Source organism: Saccopteryx bilineata, chromosome 3 (assembly GCF_036850765.1).
Source record: "Saccopteryx bilineata isolate mSacBil1 chromosome 3, mSacBil1_pri_phased_curated, whole genome shotgun sequence".
Classification (NCBI taxonomy): Eukaryota; Metazoa; Chordata; class Mammalia; order Chiroptera; family Emballonuridae; genus Saccopteryx; species Saccopteryx bilineata.
The window spans coordinates 316,783,519-316,802,210 of NC_089492.1; the positions used below are offsets into that span (position 1 = coordinate 316,783,519).

Consider the following 18,692-nt stretch of genomic DNA (forward strand, 5'->3'; position numbering starts at 1 on the left):
ACACCATGGGACTGTGGTCACCTTGCCCTCTTGAAACCTCAGTTTCCTCAGGTGACACCTCAATAATTCTGACCTCAAGAGGCAGTTAAAGAAATTAAATGACAACATGTGTAGAATGTTCAGGCTGATCTTCTTCACTTAGGTTGTCCTCCCTAAAAGGCAGTCATTATTACTGAGTCATTTCTCTCTCAGGGACTGTTTTCTCATCTACAGAATGGAGGTAATAATGTCTAACTCTCCACCAGGTGATTCTGAGGCCTGAGAAATATTATTACCCACAAAACATTTTGGAAATCTCAATACACTCCTTCAACATGGCCATTTGCTACCTGACCATGAGCTCCAGAAGGCGGAAGACCCATCCGGCTATCAATTGCGTCCTCTTCCTGACAACTCTCAACTTCCCGTCCCTGCCCAGACCCCACTGAACTCCAGGCTCACACATCCATCTGTCTATTTGATGTCTCTGCTTGGACGATTAAGACGCTTCACAGCACACCACATCCAAAGTGGGACTCCTGGTTCCCTACCACAGCTCCCCATCTTGCACTTGTCTGAAAACCACCGACCATCACACAGGTGCTGAAGCTGAAGTCCTAGGAGTCACCCTTGACCTACCTGATCCATACAAAATAGCATCCTGGAACCCCACCATCACCTCCACCTCCCAGCTGGGTGCCTGCGGGGACTGGGCTCATCACCTCTATTCCCACCCCCGCATAGTCCCTTCTACCTATGGCATCTGGAGGGCACTTTGTCAAGGGCCAATTGGGTCACACCATCACTTATTTAAAAAACCCCAATAGTTTCCCGTCCACTTGTCATACATTCTGAATTCCTTGATCAGGCCCTAAAAGGCCCCGCAACAGAGACGAATTTAATGGCGGGCGCACCAGGCGCGTGCCTTGGGCCCTGACTTCTGAAGGGCCCTGAAAAACCCCTTTACACTTTTTTTCTAATCACACCAAGTTTGGTGTCATATGTGTAATTTTAACATTAATAGTACATAATAATTTTTATTTATTAAAAAATATGGTTAACATATATTTTTATTTTCCCTGTATGTCTCTCTCTCTTTAAGGGGCCCGATATTTTCTCCTGTGCCCGGGGCCTCAACCAACCTTAACCTGCCTCTGCCAGCAGAGCCGGGTCCTGCCTGCCCCCACCTCTTGTCTCCCACTCTCTAATACCACCTTCCTCTGTGCCCTGGAAGAGTCAGGCTCGTTTCTGCCTCGGGACCTTCTCACTTGCTGTTGCCTTTTCCTAAGCTCTCCCCATTTTCTTCATAACTGACTTATTCAGACATCAGGTCTCAAAGGCCACCTTCCCAGTGACACTTTTTCTGACCACCTTATTAAAAGTGGCTTCCTTCCTCTACAGTACCACCCAGTTTCATTTTCTCCATTACGCTTACTGTAATACAGCCTTGTTTTGTCAGTGTGCTTACTTGTTTACTGTCTGTCTCCCCACTAGGACATAAGGTCCTCAGAGGCAGCTACCTCTGCCTCATTCACAGCTGTCCTGTCTGGGCCACGTGTGAGTGGATGCCTGGCATACACATGGTGCTCTCTAAGTGTTAACTGAATGAATAAATGACTATGGTTTTTACAGTCACTACACAAGGAGAGCTCTGAAAGAGGGGAGAGGGGCATGAGCAGACGTAGCTTGTGTCTAGTGTGGGCTCTTCCATGCATTAATGTCCCTCAGAGGTTGGTCCAGCCACAGGGAGTCCAGGAAGCCCCAGAGATTGGGGCAAGATACCACAGAGCAGAGAAACCACTCAGCAGGGAGAAAAACCAACTGCACATGGTTTATGTGTTATAACCACGCTACCTCATGCTAAAATTCCAGGAGAGACGAGCCACAGCAGATCCCAACACAGGAACTGTGGAGTGACCGGCATACCTCGGCTGGGCTTTGGGACTGTTGGCCCTGTGGATGCACTGACAACACCCCCAGGTGGGTGGTTTGACTGGCCTGATACCCACTACCCGTTTTTCAAGCAATAAGACCCATCTCTTCCTTTGGGGGAACTTGCCCTCTTCAATCTCAGGTCATAAGGTCCAGGTGGGCATAAAGCACCTGTTGAGGGCACAGGCTCCGCCTGGCTGCTAGGTGTGTTTCACCTCCCTGGGCAGGGCGCTTGCAAGTCTACAAGTTCTGGCACCCACTCTGCTTCCCCAAAATGAAAAGAAAGGCAGAACCCTGGGGCCAGGCCTGACACTCCAGGCTGGGCCTTTTCAGTGATATGAATGAGCCAAATATTCCCTTTACTGTTCAGCCCCCCAGACTGGCCCAGCTAATACCCTCTCCCAGTTCATCCTTCACTGTGCTCCAATGCTGGCTTTCACCCTCCAACCCCCTGAGCCCATCCTGCTTGCTCATTTAGAATTCCTTATTCCTACTGCCTGGAACCTTTCTCCAGCTTGTCCACCTGGTAAACTCTTCTTTGTCCCCCCTTGGTTCAGATACTGCCTCTACCCAGAAGCCTTCCCGACTTCCTCAGACATAGTTCACCTTTCTTTTCCCACCATATCCAGTAGATTTCTCTGGGAAACCTTTATTTACTAGGTCCTACCAACCTAAAAGATTGATTATTAGCTCTAATTGCCATGGTCATATTATTAAAGTAGGGATTTTTTTCACTCCAAATACAAAATGATGTTTTGTTAATGCAAATTTTCAATGCCCACCCCCTACCCCAGACACTCTGAATGATGCCTCTGGAGAGATGTCTTCCTTACTCTTGATTGAAAAGCTGCAGCAAAACAGTTGTCATTGATTCAGTAAACACCCATGAGGCCTCCTCAGTGGGAAGCATCATGCTGAGTGCTGGACACACAAGTTATAAAACTGTATGGTAATCGTCAGTTTATCTGTATAAGCTAGGAAAATGCAGAGGGTTCTTGCCAAACGGTTTAACCAACATTACTTTGGAAGCCGGCACTGGAAGGCCAGAAGGGAGACTTTCCCTTTGTATTTTTTATAATTTTAAAGTGGTAGGGTTAGGAGTGCTTTTGACTCTCTTAGTACTTTTCAAGTAAAACATTTCTTAGTGGTTCTGGGAGCCCTTGGGGGCAAGGCCGGGGCTGAGTCACTCCAGGGCCTGTGGAATGACCATAGGACAGACCCGAGCAGGCACGGAAAGTGAAATTGGTGGGCACAAGACACAGGCTGAGAGAGGGGTCCATCCAGGGGCCGGGCCAGCCATGACTCAGTGGGCAGCCAGGACAGGAAGAACAGGGTCCCCGCCACAGCCTGGGCCCAGCATGGTACCTGGCACATTAGTGGAACAGAACACACGTTTGTCTATTGTGGAAAGAGGTCATGGACAACAGAACTCCCAGAAAATGAACTCAGCCCAGCCATGCACTCACAGAGGACAGATGGGAAGATAAGAGCTAAGGGAGGCTGGGGTGGGAGGAACCGAAGGAAAGCGCTTGGCAGCGAGGTGTTCAGGAGACCTTGAGAAGCAGGACTGGTGGGGTGGCAGGGGTCAGCCTCTTGCTGATGTCCCTGGGGACCTGAGAATGTGGTTCTAGGAGTGCACAAAAACAAGGGGTGTCTGCTGCTCACAGGAATGACGGCCAGGCTGGGTCTGCACTAGGCTGCCCTGTCCTTCCTTCTCCCTGTCACCTTTATTCCTTCAACAGATATTTCCTCAGGCATCTTGGGACAGTCCTGAGGGATCAGGAGAGGCCTTGGCTGCGGGCCTGCAGAGGAGGCAGGAGGCAGGAAAGTAAAGCAGCTGGAGGGAGGGGTGTCATCAAAGCCTTCCTGGACGTGTGGACCCTGGACCTGGGGCTGGAAGGGTGAAGAGGAGCTGTCCAGCGAAAGGAGAGGAGCTTTCAGGTGGAAAGAAGGACAAGAGCAGGGACACCAAGATTCAAGAACTAGTGCGGAGCCCTGAGCCTGGTGTCCCTCTGTGAAGAGCCATATGTATTATGAGGCACACAGGACACCAGAAGTGTGGTCTCTGGTGGCTGAGGTGTGAGGACAAGGCACATGGCCTTGAAGGATGGCTAACAGCCACAGCCCCAGACTGTGTGATTAGATCCCTGGACCCCCAGGTCATTCTGCTGCTCACGCTAATAGTGTGACTTGGTGCAGGCAAGCCACCTCGCCCCTCAGAGCCTTGGCTGTGGATCTGTGGATTCAAGGCAGTCACACCAGCACAGTGCCTGGTGCCAAGGCAGTACAGAACAGGCATTAGTATGGCGAGCCCAGCATTGGGTGGCTCCATCTGGAAGAGCCATAATGGGGCCACGGGCACAAATGGCTCTGTGGGCTCCTGCAGAACGAGACCCAGGGGCAGGAAGCTCTAAGAAGGCAGACACCAGCTCACTGTGAAGGACAGTCCCAAATGGGATGCTGGTCAGTAGTGAAAAGGCCCACCACGGGCAGAACTCTGTCAAGGGAACAGCCTCTCAGGCACTGGACAGCGCCATGGAAGGGGGTGGAGAGAAAGAAAGCCGTCAGTAAAGCAGTCACTGTGAAAACACGGGGCTAAGGGAGGTCAAACAGCATTCCTTGCCATAGGACTTCTCAGGACCCTTACCGCCTTGGATTATGGGCCACAGACTCAAATGCTTATGAGAACCAGGCAGAGAACACCAATGGGTGACATGGGCGGTGTAGATGGAGTGGGTTGCAGAGAGAGAGCTTAGCAGAAGGCAAGTCTGCCAGCTCCTACTCTGTTCCCACTGATTATCCTTATGGGAAATATGTTGGCCAGTCATGGGTTGACTTGTGTCCCGAAAAAGATATGTTGGAAGTTCTGACTTCTGGTACCTGAAAATAAGACCTTATTTGGAAATAGGGTCTTTGCAGATGCAATCGAGTTAAAATGAGGTCATTAGGGTGGTCCCGAATCTAATAATTGGTGTCCTTGTAAGTCAAAGAAATTTTGATACAGAGACAGACACCCACAGAAAGAAGATGGTGGAGGGAGAGATTGGAGCAATCCACCTATAAGACACCAAGAATTTCCATACCCTCGGAAGCTAGAAGTAGAGGGATTCTCCCCCTAGAGCCTCCAGAGAGAGCACAGCCCTGCTGACACCAAGACAATACATCCTGTTATTTTAAGCCACCTAGTTCCTGTAACTCTGTTATGGCAGCCCTAGGAAACTCGTACAGCCCCTAACTCAGGATTTGATGTCCAGAAGTTTCCAGAATGAGGAGAAAGATGCAGGATTTCCTAACTCAGAGATTACAGGCCCCTGTTCTGAAAGAGCGATTCACTGAGCTGGGGACACAATGTGAGGCCCTAATTCTGATTCTCAGGCTTTCATTTTGCCCCACACAGGTACCATTCATGGGATGACTTCTGGTTTCCTCAGCTGTAAATTGAGGATAACGTGCCAACCTCCCAGGCTGTAACCCCTCAGCTAGATGCATAGAAAGTGCATAGCTGGGCACTCCATTTTGTGGAGAGTGTCCCCTCTCAGAGCCTCTCTTTGCGCCTCTGAGAGATGGGGGCAACATCTTCTAAGGCTTCCTAGGGTTGCTGGGAACTGCCTGGCACGTGGTGGGAACAGACCACGGAGAGCAGTCAGGCCCTGCACCCCTCCGCAGGTCCTCCACTGGGGGCTGTGTTCCTGGGCTGCCCTTACCTGTGCTGTGAGCTGGATGGGCTGGGACAAGGTGAGCTGTGGGGTGCCGGGGGGCTGGCTGGCAGGCTGTGGTGGTGGCAGGTCACCTCCCCCAGAGGAGGCTGGGGGCTGCGAGGTCGAGGAGGAGGCAGAGGAGGAGGAGGAGGAGGAGGAGGAAGAGGAGGTGGAGGAGGCGGCAGCGGCGGCGGCGGCAGCGCTGGACTGCTGCACGGCGGCGGCCAGGAGCTGGGCCTGCGCTTGCTGCAGGAGGAGCTGCTGCTGAGCTGGCATCAGCGCCGTGAGCTGCAGGGCGGCAGGCGGGGGCGCAGGGGCGTGGGGAGGAGCAGAGAAGGCAGCGAGGGGTTAGTGCTTGAGCCAAAAGATTAGGGGGCCAGTCTTCCAAGAGGCAGAGGAGGGCAAGAGGCAAACGGCAGAGAGTGGCCATGGCCCTGGTCCTGTAACAAACAGAAAGACTGGAACAGAGCGGCCCGGGCCGCTGTCCTCGTCCTCCCTGAGTACTTACCCCGGCGAGCTGACTGCCCGTCAGCATGAGCTGGGCCTGGGGCAGATGCGGCTGGGCCGGCGGGTGCGGTGGGGCGGCTGCTGGGGCTGAGTCGCCACTGGGGTCTTCGGCCTTGATCTGGGGGGGAGAGAGGCAGGGTCCGGGACCCCAGAATGTTAAGTGGAGGCCAGAGAGAATGCCCACCTGCGAACCAAAGAGAGGGCATGAGTGTGGCAACAGCAGCCTCCAGCCAGCACAGGAGGGGCAGACGGGGGTGCAGAGGCCAGACCCTGCAATGACCATCTAGGGCCTCTGGCCTTTTTTTCATCAGTCATCCCCCTCACTCAAACTCCCTACGGCAGAGGGCCTCCTTTTCCCCTCTGGGGAGTCATTTTCCCAATTTGTAAAATGGGAAATGATGCCATGGGGCCCTGAAACCTAAAAAAGGGGTCTAGGTCCCACAGCCCTCATCTGCTTCAGCCAGAGGGACAGCTCTTATTTGTCCAAGGGAGTAAGATTTTATTGGAAGAAAGGGTTTTAGGATACTTAAAAAAAAAACAAAATCAAACAAACAAAAACATAGCTTTAGGACAAGGGTGGCGCAGTGGACAGAGCATCAGACTGGATGCGGAGCACCCAGGTTTGAAACCGCGAGGTCGCCGGCTTGAGCGCGGGCTCACTGGCTTGAGCGTGGGATCATAGACATGACCCCATGGTTGCTGGCTTGAGCCCAAGGTCACTGGCTTGAGCAAGGAGTCACTAGTTTGACTGGAGCCCCCCAGTCAAGGCATGTATGAGAAAGCAATCAATGAACAACTTAAGGTTCCGCAATGAAGAATTGATGTTTCTCATTTCTCTCCCTTCCTGTCTGTCTGTCCCCATCTGTCCCTCTCTCTGTCTCGCAAAAAAAAAAAAAACAGACAGAAATAGGTGGACAGCACAAATGGGTGATATGGTCAGAGGTTGACGGTGGGCTGAAGAAGCTGTGCCCACCTGCATGCCTGAAGGGGAGGTCTGCTCAGCTCATACTCTGCTCCCGCCAGACGTAGATTTTTAAATCTAAAGCAAAACCTCAGCAGGCCAAGGAAAGCATGTATGCAGGCCCAGTGTGGCCCACGTGCTGGCAGCTGCCAGCCTGCACCCACGAAGTCCCCCTGAGCTCCTCCGCATTTCCCTGTAAGATGTGGGGGCATCTTGCATAAAAAACATGGGGCAGATCAGCACAAAGCAGTCCTGGCCTCCTTCCTCTCCTACACAAAAAGCCAGACGACAGTGGGCTCACCCAAGCAGTCTGCTGGTAAAGGACACATGGGGATGGGAGGGAGCAGGGCTTGATGAATCCTGCAGCCCAATGTCCCAGCATCATTTTGCTTAGAAAAGGGTCTGTAGAAAAAGTAACTTGTGTGCCTGACCTGTGGTGGCGCAGTGGGTAAAGTCCCAACCTGGACTATTGAGGTGGCCAGTCTGAAACCCTGGGCTTGCCTGGTCAAGGCACATATGGGAGTTTGATGCTTCCTGCCCCCTCCCTCTAATCAATAAAATAAATACATAAAAAAAAAAAAGGAAAGAAAAAGCAACTTGTGACACAACAGCTTGGCCAGGGTGTGGCATTTGAAATGTAGGCTGTGATGAATAGACAGAGGCCCAGAAAAGGCCAAATCATAGAGGGTGAGTGGGATACATGTCAGAAGGTTTAAGAAGTACAGGGTGCAGCATAAAACAACAGCATTAGAAGCCGGGGCAGTGGTGTGAGCCCTGGAGGGGAATTAAGGACCTTCTGGAAGCCTGGTTGTGTTCTGCTTTTTTTTTTTTTTTTTTTGTATTTTTTATTTTTATTTATTTATTTTTTAATTTATTGATTTTTAGAGAGAGAGGAGTGAGAGAGAGAAGGGGGGAGGAGCAGGAAGCATCAACTCCCATATGTGCCTTGACCAGGCAAGCCCAGGGTTTCGAACCGGTGACCTCAGTGTTCCAGGTCGACGCTCTATCCCACTGGCCACCACAGGTTAGGCTTTTTTTGTATTTTTCTGAAGCTGGAAATGGGAGGCAGTCAGACAGACTCCTGCATGTGCCCAACCGGGATCCACCCGGCACGCCCACCAGGGGGCGATGCTCTGCCCATCCGGAGCGTCACTCTGTTGCGACCAGAGCCACTCTAGCGCCTGAGGCAGAGGCCATAGAGCCATCCTCAGCGCCCAGGCCATCTTTGCTCCAATGGAGCCTTGGCTGCGGGAGGGGAAGAGAGAGACAGAGAGGAAGGTGAGGGGGAGGGATGGAGAAGCAGATGGGTGCTTCTCCTGTGTGCCCTGGCCGGGCCCTGGGACTTCCGCACACCAGGCCAATGCTCTATCACTGAGCCAACCAGCCAGGGCTTGTGTGTCATATTTTAATTAAAATCTTTATAAAAAAATAACACTGACAGCCATGGTGAGAACGGTATTCCTCCTTCAGAGCTCTTGTATACTTTCTGGTCCTCTTAAGAAAGTCCCCATGAGGTGCTGACATCTCCAACACCTCCCAGGGCTGGCCAAGGCCCCTGCTAGCAGAGTGCAAGCCTCAGGCTTAGGCCTTTAGGCAGGCAAGTGTCTCTGGGTACTTTTAATAACCACTGTATTTTTTCCATGGCAAATGATTTTGGTTTTCCATTCATGAAATTTCCATTCAAACACCATTTCTTTCAGCTGTTGAAAGAGCATGCAGGCCGTGGAAGCTGGTACTTGGGGTTATTTTCATTATGTTCTTTCTACTTTTGTGTCTTCTTCACATTCCCCCAAATAAAGTGTATTTTAAAAATTGAGCCAATTAACAAAGTTATGATGTAAATAATTGTACACGGTTGATGTGTAGATCTGTCTGAAATCGTGATGGGAGCACATGAAGCCTGCAGTCAGAGAAAGACTGGCACAGGAGAGACAGAGGGGTGGAGAAGCAAAGGCCGAGGGCAGCCCTGAGCTCTCCCTGGGAACCAGGGCCCAGGCCAGGGAAGGAGAGCGAGGACTCTTCCTTACCTGGGCCCCCTGGTTTCCCCACGGAGAAACAGGGCTGCTGTATGGCCAGAAGAGGCTGTAAATACTGTAAATATTCAGCTGAAGGAAGAGTGTGGGGAGGAGATGGACACTCTGAGGTGCTAAGGTCAGGCACAAAGCTGAGATCGGGGCAGGGAGGTCCAGGCTGGAGACCTCCCCTGGGCCCTGTCCCACTTGTTCAGGACAAGACACTTGCCCACCAAGTGGCATCAGGGCTCACTAGCTGTGGAAGTGACCTCAGAGGCCATCTAATCAGACTGTTCCCCTCTCCTCTCCCATGTGAGAGAAGAGGAAACTGAGAAGCCCAGAGGAGGGAAGTGATTTTCCCATGGTCACAGAGCAGTTCCCAGCCCCTCACCCATCCCTCTGTCACCTTTGGTCAGGATCAGGAGTCCTGCCCATCTGCCCCTGCCCCCTGTGCTGCCTTCAGGCCTCTGGACCTGCCGGCTGCCCCCACCAGGCCGGAGTGTGGAGACCTGAACCAAAGACACCCCGAGAAGCCAAGCAGTGCCCAGCAGCAGGACCCTATCTGGATTTGGGATTTGCTCGGTTTGGCCACTTCTGACCTCCCCATGGTCCTCTCCTACAGCATCCCCTCAGTCCCCAGCCATCCTCACTGGGTCTGCCTCCCCCTGACCCCAGCACCCCCACCCCCTGACTGGTGTTGGGGGGCAGAGGGTGGGGTGGGGCAGGCCCCTGTTCAGTCAGGGAAGTTGGGATGGGGGCGGGCCCTTGGCTTCCTGTTGTTCATCGCCCTGGGGCTCTGGGGGGGATTTCCCTGGCCACCCCCACCCCCTAGGGAAGGGGAAGGAGCCTGGGTGAGTCACAGGCCTGGGGCGGGTGCCTGAGGGTGAGAAGGGGTGGGAGGAGCCTTGTCACCAAGGTATCAGGGCAAGGTGCTCCCTCAGGCCCTGGACCCATGGCAGTCTGTGGGATCCTCTCCCAAAAGCACCTGCCAAGCATTGCAGGATGTCCCTCCCCCACCCCGTGCCCTGGCTGTTCTGACAGGTGCTTACCTTGGTGCTGGGGCCAGTTGGGGACACAGAGAATGGGGGGGTCTTATTCTGGGGGTTCTGTGAAGAGAAAATCAGGGTTGGGATGGGACCACAGAGATGAAGCAGCTTCTGACACCCTGTCTGTCCCCCACAAAGCCCCCTTCTGCTCCCTTCTCCCCTATCCCAACCTCCTGCTCATCCGTTCCCTGCTGACCTGGTGGTTAGTGTCTGGTCCATTTCTTTCAGTGTCTGCAATGAGAAGGAAAAGGCGAGTTGTCCCCAGTGGCTCCCACAGCTCCCACCACACCTGCCCCCTGCCCACCTTCCGCTTTCCCACACACCTGTGTGCTCTGATGGGGAATCCAGACCTTGCTTCTCGGCCTCCAGGGGCTTAGACATTCTTATTTCTGGAGACAGAAGAGGGACAGAAGTGGGGTGAGGAAGGGGAAGCCAGGAGGGCTATCGGCCTTTCCTCCAGCACCGAACCAGCCTCTCCCCAAGCTGCCCTCACCCCCTGCCACCTTGCAACAGTCTCCTTCTGGGAGCATGCCCTGGGCTCTGGGCCTGTGCACTTCTCTGGGAGGACAAGTGTGGGGTCTTCCGGCCTTGGGGCTCCTGCCTGATCCTTTTCACCCTCCTGAAGGTGCACAGGGAGGGTTGCCCCTGGGAGACTCTGGGGCAGGACAGGAGGCAGACAGTGGTCGGTGGTTGCGAGAGGACTCAGCTGGCCGGCTGCCCGGGAGGAGGTGGGTGACGTTCCAAAGGGGAGTCAGCCGGGGGCCTCTGGCTCAGGCGTGCCGCCCAGGCGCCCAGCCTGCCTCACCAGGTTTCAGCTGAGGCATGTTTTCCACTCTGAGTGGGGCCTGGGGGATGTGACAGGACTGTTGCATCCCCAAAGGAGCGGGTTTTAAGATCTCTGAGTGTGATTCAGCCGCCCACCGGCCTCTGCCCCGGCCCACCACTTTCCCGTCCACACCTCACTCCCACTGGCCTCCCTGCTTGCATTCGGGGCACAGGCCTAGCAGCCGCACTCTGACCTCGGTAAAGCCCTCCAACTCCTCCGCTCTGCCCCTGACCTTGTCCTCACACGTCATCCTATACCTTCCCTGGGACTTCAGCCTTGAATTCCATCTAAACACCCAAACCCCAGTGAATGCCTGGCCTCTAAAATGCAATTCCTTTCTATAGGACTGGAGACCCCAGAAATGAAAGGAGGTGGCCAAGGGGAGGGGGCAAGCAGCAAGCTGGCACCAGGGGACACAGAGCAATGGAGACCTGGGTCCTGTCTTCTTAGAGCTCAGATGCTAACGGTGGAAAGCTGATTGCTTACCAGTGGCAAGCACTAAGTGTGACTCCAAACTCACGTTAGCAGTTGGTGCTAATATTACCCCGTTTCACAGAGAAGGAAACTGAGGCTCTGAGGATGTTGCCTCCCCAAGAGCACCATGAGATAGCAGAAGTGCCTTGATTGGACTCCATTTCCATGACTCCAGTGTTCCCACTTTTAATTAGGACTGCTACAGGCTAATGAACCTCAGTCACGATTTCCACCCACCTCATCTCCAATAGTTACCCCAACCCAAACTCACCTGACACCAACTCGAGCCCAATCCCTCCTGGTCCTACACCCCTGTGCAAATCTGGGCTTCTTCCTGACCCATTCGCAATCTTTGCACCCACCCTGGGTCTCAACTTCCATCCAGATAGGCCAAGATCTTCATCTGGACTTGATCCCCAACTTGGCTTCAGACCTTACTCATAACCCTGACTCAAACCCAAATGTCTCTCCCTCAAGTCACTCCAAATCCCCCCACACACTGTGACCCCGTCCTATCAAAGGAGCTGTCCAACTCTAGCATGCTCTGCACCAAGTATTTAAGAAGGCCAGCTAAAGAGAGAGCTGGGACGTCCTCAGCAACTGAAAGAGAAGTCCAGGAATTTTGTAACTGAGGATTACACGACATGAAACATCGCTCAGGTTTAAAATTCCTGATTAAAAAGCCAGGTCTGCCCTGGATGGATAGCTTGGTTGCTTAGAGCACCGTCCTAAAGTAGGGAGGTCACCTATTTGATCCTTGGTCAGGGCACATACAGGAACAGATTGATGTTCCTGTCTCTCTCCCTCCCTCTCTCCTTTCCTCTCTTGAAAAAAATCAATTAAAAAAAAAAAAGCCAGGTCATAGGCTTAAAAGGCCTGACCGGGTAGTTCAGTGGGTTAGAGCCTCATCCCCATATGCTGGGGTGTGGCTTTGATCCCTGGTCAGGGCACATACAGGAACCAACAAATGAATGCATGGATAAGCAGAAAAACAAATTGATTTCTTTCTGTCTTTCTCCTTCCTCTCTAAAAATCAATCAATAAATTCTTAAAAATTAAAAAATTAAAAGCCAGGTCACACACCACTGGTGGGAATATAAATCATACAAGCACGAATCGGGAAAGCTAAGTGGTGCCCCTCCTATGACTCCAGATGTCCACTCCCGGGTGTCCTGCCAACCAATGCCCACAGGTGCATGTGTTCCCAGCATCTCTCTAGTGAAGGCCCTGAACTGCAAATAACTCAAGGGCCTGTCAACTGGGGAATGGATCAACAAAATGTGGTATGTCCATACAGTGAAATCCTCACAGCAGGGAAAAGGACTCCTGCATCACAGACCACCGAATCTCACAGACTTGACGCCGAGGGAAAGATGTTAGACACAAAAGGGGACAGACATTAAGACTCCGATTACTCAAAGCTCAGAAAGAGGCAAGATGCTATCAGGTGATCAAAGTTAAATGAGTGGGGCAGGGCACGAGGAAGGCTGCAGGGGCTGGAAAGGCTTTGTTTTGCATCTTGATCTGTTTGGTAGTTCACATGAGTTTGTACGCATGTAAAATTCATCAGCTTGTACACTTAAAATTTGGGCACTTTACTATTTGTACATTGTTTTCACACAAAAAATAAAAAATTAAAAGCAAAAAAAAAAAAAAAACCCAAAAGAATAAGCTAGCACATAGTCCTCTTAAGGCACAGGCTGATGAGGATGAGGTGGGGAGCAGTGCTCAGGACAGTATGGGAGCTCAGCCTGTTTCTGGGTACTGGGCTGGGGCACCGACTGGCAACGATGCTGAGAGACACAGAGGACACAGAGGGAGCTGCAATGCGGCCCTGCTCCAGACCACAGCTAACCCTAAGGCAGCCCTAAACCCTATCACTCCCAGCATCCCCGAAACCCCTGCTCAGCCCTGTCCCCTTGCCTTTAGGGTGTGGCACCTGCCACCCTCCACTGCCGTCTCTACCCACTCATGCATCATGCTGTTCAACCACCCCAGGCATCTCCTTCTGCTTGGGGGTTCGGTTTCACAGGAGTCCAGGCCTTGCAGGTTCTCTACTCCCCGCCTAGCTAACGAACGCCTCTTGCTGCAGACCAGGGCAGCCTCTAGCCTCACCTCCACCCCAGAAAGTCCATGCTCACCTTTGGCCTGTATGGGCTGTATTGTGTCCCCCAGTATTCATATGTTGAAGCCCTGATTCCCAGTACCACAGAATGAAACTGTATTTAGAGATAGGCTCTTTAAAGAGGCAATTAAGCTAAAATAAGGTCATTACGGTAGGCTCTAATCCAATATGACTGGTGTTCTTATAAGAAAAGGTGATTGGGACACAGACATACACAAAGTGAAGACACAGGGAAAAGACAACCATCCTAAGCAAAGGAGAGAGGCCTCAGAAGAAACCAGCCTTGCTGATACTTCGACCTTGGGCACCTAGCTTCCAATTTTGAGAAAAATTTTAAGCCACCCAGTTGCGCTATTAGTTACAGCAGCCCCAGCAGACTAATACAATTTCCCACGGTAGTGCCCTCCCGTTGTCTTAGCCCCAAGCCCACAGGGCTGTGGCTGGCTGTGTCCCAGTCCTTTCCCCCCAGACTAGGACACAAAGTTGGGTTCAACTCATCACTGGGTCCCTGGCATTACCCAGCTCAGAAAAATAGGTTATCAGTGTTTCTGACTGTCCCTCCTTGTGGCTCTGTCTCTTACTTGTCTCTGCCTCTGTCCTGCTGTCTCTCTGTCATTTAACAAGTATTTCCTGAGACCTTGTCACGGGCTGGTCTCTCTGCCTGGAACCTTGTTCTCCACTCCATTAGCTTGACAACCTCCTAGTCATCACAGGCTCCATCCTATATGGAGTCACCACCCTTGATGCTCCCAGGTGTCCCTCCCTTGCTCCCTCCACCCTGACCCAGCCTCATCACTGTCCTAGAGGTTGTAGCCATCTGGGCCCCAGTATGTCTCTCCCAGCAAACTAAGACCCCCTCAAGGGCAGGTGTGACTCATCTTAGGGTGCCTGGCACTGCCCAGGACATGTGTGTCCAATGAACAAGGGTGGCCCTAAGCCCAGTTCTCTCCTCCAGGTCTGGCCTCTGCTCTTCTGCCACCTGGGGCCACCTTTCCCATCTCTAGCAGCAAATTCCTGCTCCTCTCTAAGGCCCCAGATCCTATGTCACCTCCTCTGAGGTCCTCCTTGACTCCCCCAGTGGTCGGTGTCTCTTATCTGGGATCCCCCTGCTCCTGCTCCCTAACAGATCCTGACCGTGGGGGCAGTAATCCCCAGCCCCAGCCCATGGGCCCAGGCTGGAGTCATTGCCGCACAGGCTGGGACTGTGTCTTTGGAATAAATAAATGCATGAAAGAACCTCCGAGGAACCAAGATCCAATCCTGCCCCAAACAAGTCTCTCTTCCTGCTGTCACCTGGCAAGTTGACCCTCAGCCCAATCCTCAAGCAACCCCAACCTACACCTTTAAGGTAACATCACCACTGCAAGGATAGTGAAGGGACAAAAGTGGCTTGAGGGGACATTTCCATCACTGTCTTTCTTTGTTCTCTCTAATGTCCCCACCACACACAGCTGCACGCCACTGCACCATAGGCTGGACCGATGGCCACATGGCCAGTGCTGCTCTTCTCCACCAGAGCCCCGTCTGAGAAAAGGGTCTCATCAGACCATCCCCATCAAGAGCGAAGAGAGGACTCTATTTCCTCCATGAACCAAAGCCAAATGATGACTCAGTGGAGACTGAAGGGCACTGCCAACCCCAGCAAGAGGCCACTGAGCCATGTACCCTGCAGGCAGTCTGCACCTGGGCCCAAGCAAGGCTGCCCCATGCCCCTCTCTCTTAACTATAGAAATACTAGTGCTATTCCCACCCCAGACATAATTCCACTGGGACAGGGTGTGACCTGAGTATTGGATTTTTAAAAGTCCCTCCCCCACATAAGTCTAATGTGCACCTGCCCCCTGGAAGTTTTCAAAGCCCTTCTCCAAGCTTCATTCACACAGAAAGGCCCTCCTACCCTTCTCATCCCAGGCACTGTGTAATTTTTCAGCTGAACAGGCAGGGAAAACGATGTAGAACCCTATGGTCCCCTTGACGCCCACGACCTTCCGAGTCAGACCCACCCAGGGCTGCCCAACACCCCTGGCCTCACACCGGCTTGCCCGCTTGCCCCAGGCCAGAGATTCTGGCTGCCCTTCTCTCCTGGCCCCTCCCGCGCCCCTCCCGCCCCGACTTTCACTTCTCCTCTGCATTTCCCCCAGCCGGTTTTAGCAGACCTGGGTCAGCTTCTCGTTAGCACTTACCGAAAATGGGGCTAAATATAGAGGGCCCAAGGGCTGCCCCTCACCCCTCCTGGCCCCACTTGGCCTGTCCCCTGGGTCCCCGGCCTCCACAACCTGCTTCAATCAAGGCTTGGCCTGGGAGCCCCTTTGGGCTGGGTTTGCGCTGCCGGGAACCTCTGCAGGCCCAGCTGGCCTAGTCCGGCCTCCTCAGGAACCACACCTCACACCTCCACAACCCCACAGCTGCCCCTGGCCAGCCTCAATGGAGTGAATACTTCTGAGCGGGAGGGAGGGAGGGATGGAATTATGGGCAGACACAACAAGAGATGTGGCCCCACAGCTGTGCTGACAATAGGCAAGAGCTGCCACAGCACACACCAGAGCCACAGCCGGGCAGGACTCCAGGCACTGATGGAGACCTGCAAACATCCCCAGGGGTAGGTGTGCACAGATCCCAAACAGGAATGTGTGCAGATGAAGACAAAGGCCCAGACACAATGACATGGGCAGGTATGCAAATCACACCCAGATATGAGTGTGCACACCTGTGCTTGCTTACACACACTCACACACCGAGTCACACCAAGACGCACACACTAACACATCTTGAGTCTCTCACAGATGGAAATACAGATACAGATGTGCACATACTCAGACACACACACAGAGTCACTCACAGACATACAGACGTGCACACATTCACAGGTCCAGTCACTCAAATAGACACACAAAGAGACATTCACACATTTATACATCCAAAGTAACACACAGGAAGACAGACATTCACATATCCAAGTCACTCAGACAGACACACAGACAGACACGCACACACATATCTAGGTCACTCAAACAGATGCCCAAAGAGACATTCACACACTCACACATCCGAGTAACACTCAGACAGACACACAGATGTGCACACATTCATACGCCCAGAGCCACCTCATCCTGGCAGATGGCCAGGGCCGACCCTTGAACCCAGTTCACTGACGTGCAGCCCAAGACCAGGAAGCGTAAGTGCTCTTCCCAAGGCCACATAATGTATGAACTCCTGTCGAGGTGTCGAGGTGGGGGGACCCAGGTCAGGCCTCCCAGGCAGCACCCTGGGAGAAATCCCCAGTAAAGAGTCTAACCCAGTGCTTGACACTTATGAGACTCCCATCCAACCCCAGACAGGGATGAGCCAGTGTGAAGCAAACAACATGTGTGCACAGATGCGCTGGATCTCTGTGTCCACCATGTATGTGCACACACACATACACAGTTGTATGTACAATCACTTCAGAATGTAATCACATGCCATCCTGAAACATGTCTACTTTCCATCTCAATCCTCTTCTCACCTATTTGCCTTGCTTGCCCCACTTGTCCTTCCCGTTAGCCCAGACACACCCTTTCCTTCAGGAAGCCCTCCCTGATACCCCCTAACCGGAACTGGGCAAATCTTCAGGGCTCCCACAGTCCCCTGTGCCTCAGTATCCCAGGCCTGACTCTCCTGCCATGTGCATCCTCCACCCTTCGGTGACAGATCTATCTCCCCCCTGGACTGGGGACTACAGGTGGACAGAACTGAATCTCCCTTTCCATTGTATTTCCAACATTCAGCACAGAGCTACTGAATAAATACATGCTGATGAAGGACCACATACACTGATGAACACAGGATGGTGCGCAGCAGAGCAAGCCTTATCCCCACGGACACCCACAAATATGACACATACCCAAAGTCATGCCTATATGCCCACAAATAAAACAATCATGACATATTGATGCTTGACATGTTCCAGGCACTGTGTTAAGCATTCGCATATATTATCTCATTTAATTGTCCCATCAGCACTACTGAGAGATAACTCAGCACAGTTACCTCTATTTCCACCATGAACACAAAACCAAATGATATACAGAGATAGACACATTACACCAGATGAGACAACCAACCCAAACTGCCTTGTACTGTGCCTGACACACAATTTCACTCAGTCAACTGACATAGCAGGCGGGCAGTTACAAACACACAAACACATAATAAATTTTCAGGCAGTGGTAAGTGCCATGAAGAAAAGACAAAGCAGGCCAAGGGGACAGAGGGTGATAGGATAAATTGCCAGTTTAGATGGGGAGGTCAGGGAAGGCTTTCCTGAAGAGGTGACATCTGAGGTGAATGAAGTGAGAAAGTGAGCCAAGAGATCACTGCCAAGGCCACCTACCTCTACAATACCCCACTCTCTCTCATACACAGACACATGACAGTTACAGTCAGGAAACTCACGACTCCCTCTCACATAGGATACACAGACACACACGCTCAAAAGTCTAGCAACTCATTCAACCTCCCAAATGGTTTGCACCCGGACTCATGTCACCCACCTACTCACTGGTCCTCCATACAAGGACCAGTTACCAACACCTGATTGCATCCCTCCCCCCTTAAGAACAGAGAGGCAGAGTTGGGGAGAGGAGGTTGGAAGCCCCCAGAAGTCTGATGTTGAAGGGTGGGAAGGGGAAGTGCTGAGTTACAGAGTGAAAGGACAGAGGAGACAGCTAAGGAGGAAGGGCAGGGCAGGCATGCGATGGGCACACAGGACAAACCCCGAGGAGCTGCGCACATTCCTGGGCAGTGGCGCTGGCCCCTTACCTGGAGCCCCCATGCTGGAGTGAACCGCGCTGCCTGCCCCGCGGGGCTGGGGGAACAACTGTGTCATCTCCCCGCCCTCTCTGGGGGCCAAGCCCTCTCTGCCGGAAGTCACCCTGGGAGGAAACCACAGGGCCCGCCCCCTTCGGAAGGGAAAATACCCTGGCTGCGACCCCAAATCTTGTGTGTTGGGGAAGTGGGGGTAGCGGGGCAGGGCGCAGGCCCGCTGGAAGAGCTGACTCCTACGGTGGTGACTCCAGGAGGTGCCTGCAACAGCTGCCCAGCCCCCTGCTGCCTCCAGGGCAAATCTGGAACAGTGTGTGTGGGCCTGGGAG

The 18,692-nt window shown here is 52.8% G+C and overlaps 1 protein-coding gene across 9 annotated transcripts in view; it reads right to left on the reverse strand.

Annotated features, from left to right (window-relative positions):
• Positions 1 to 18,441, reverse strand: part of POU2F2 (POU class 2 homeobox 2) — a 41,548-nt gene extending 23,107 nt beyond the window's left edge. For 4 of the 9 annotated variants that reach the window (XM_066271944.1, XM_066271943.1, XM_066271949.1 and 1 more), the window contains exons 1-5: positions 18,361 to 18,441; positions 10,459 to 10,524; positions 10,332 to 10,366; positions 10,139 to 10,195; positions 6,118 to 6,234 (exon numbers count right to left, since the gene is read on the reverse strand). In XM_066271944.1, coding sequence (XP_066128041.1) covers positions 6,118 to 6,234; positions 10,139 to 10,195; positions 10,332 to 10,366; positions 10,459 to 10,524; positions 18,361 to 18,427 — 342 coding nt within the window. In that variant the 5' untranslated portion in view covers positions 18,428 to 18,441. Of the gene's footprint in view, positions 1 to 5,615; positions 5,898 to 6,117; positions 6,301 to 10,138; positions 10,196 to 10,331; positions 10,367 to 10,458; positions 10,525 to 18,360 lie in introns of all 9 variants that reach the window. The other 5 variants (XM_066271940.1, XM_066271947.1, XM_066271946.1 and 2 more) reach the window with 2 other exon arrangements.
• Between the last annotated feature and the right edge of the window lie 251 nt (positions 18,442 to 18,692).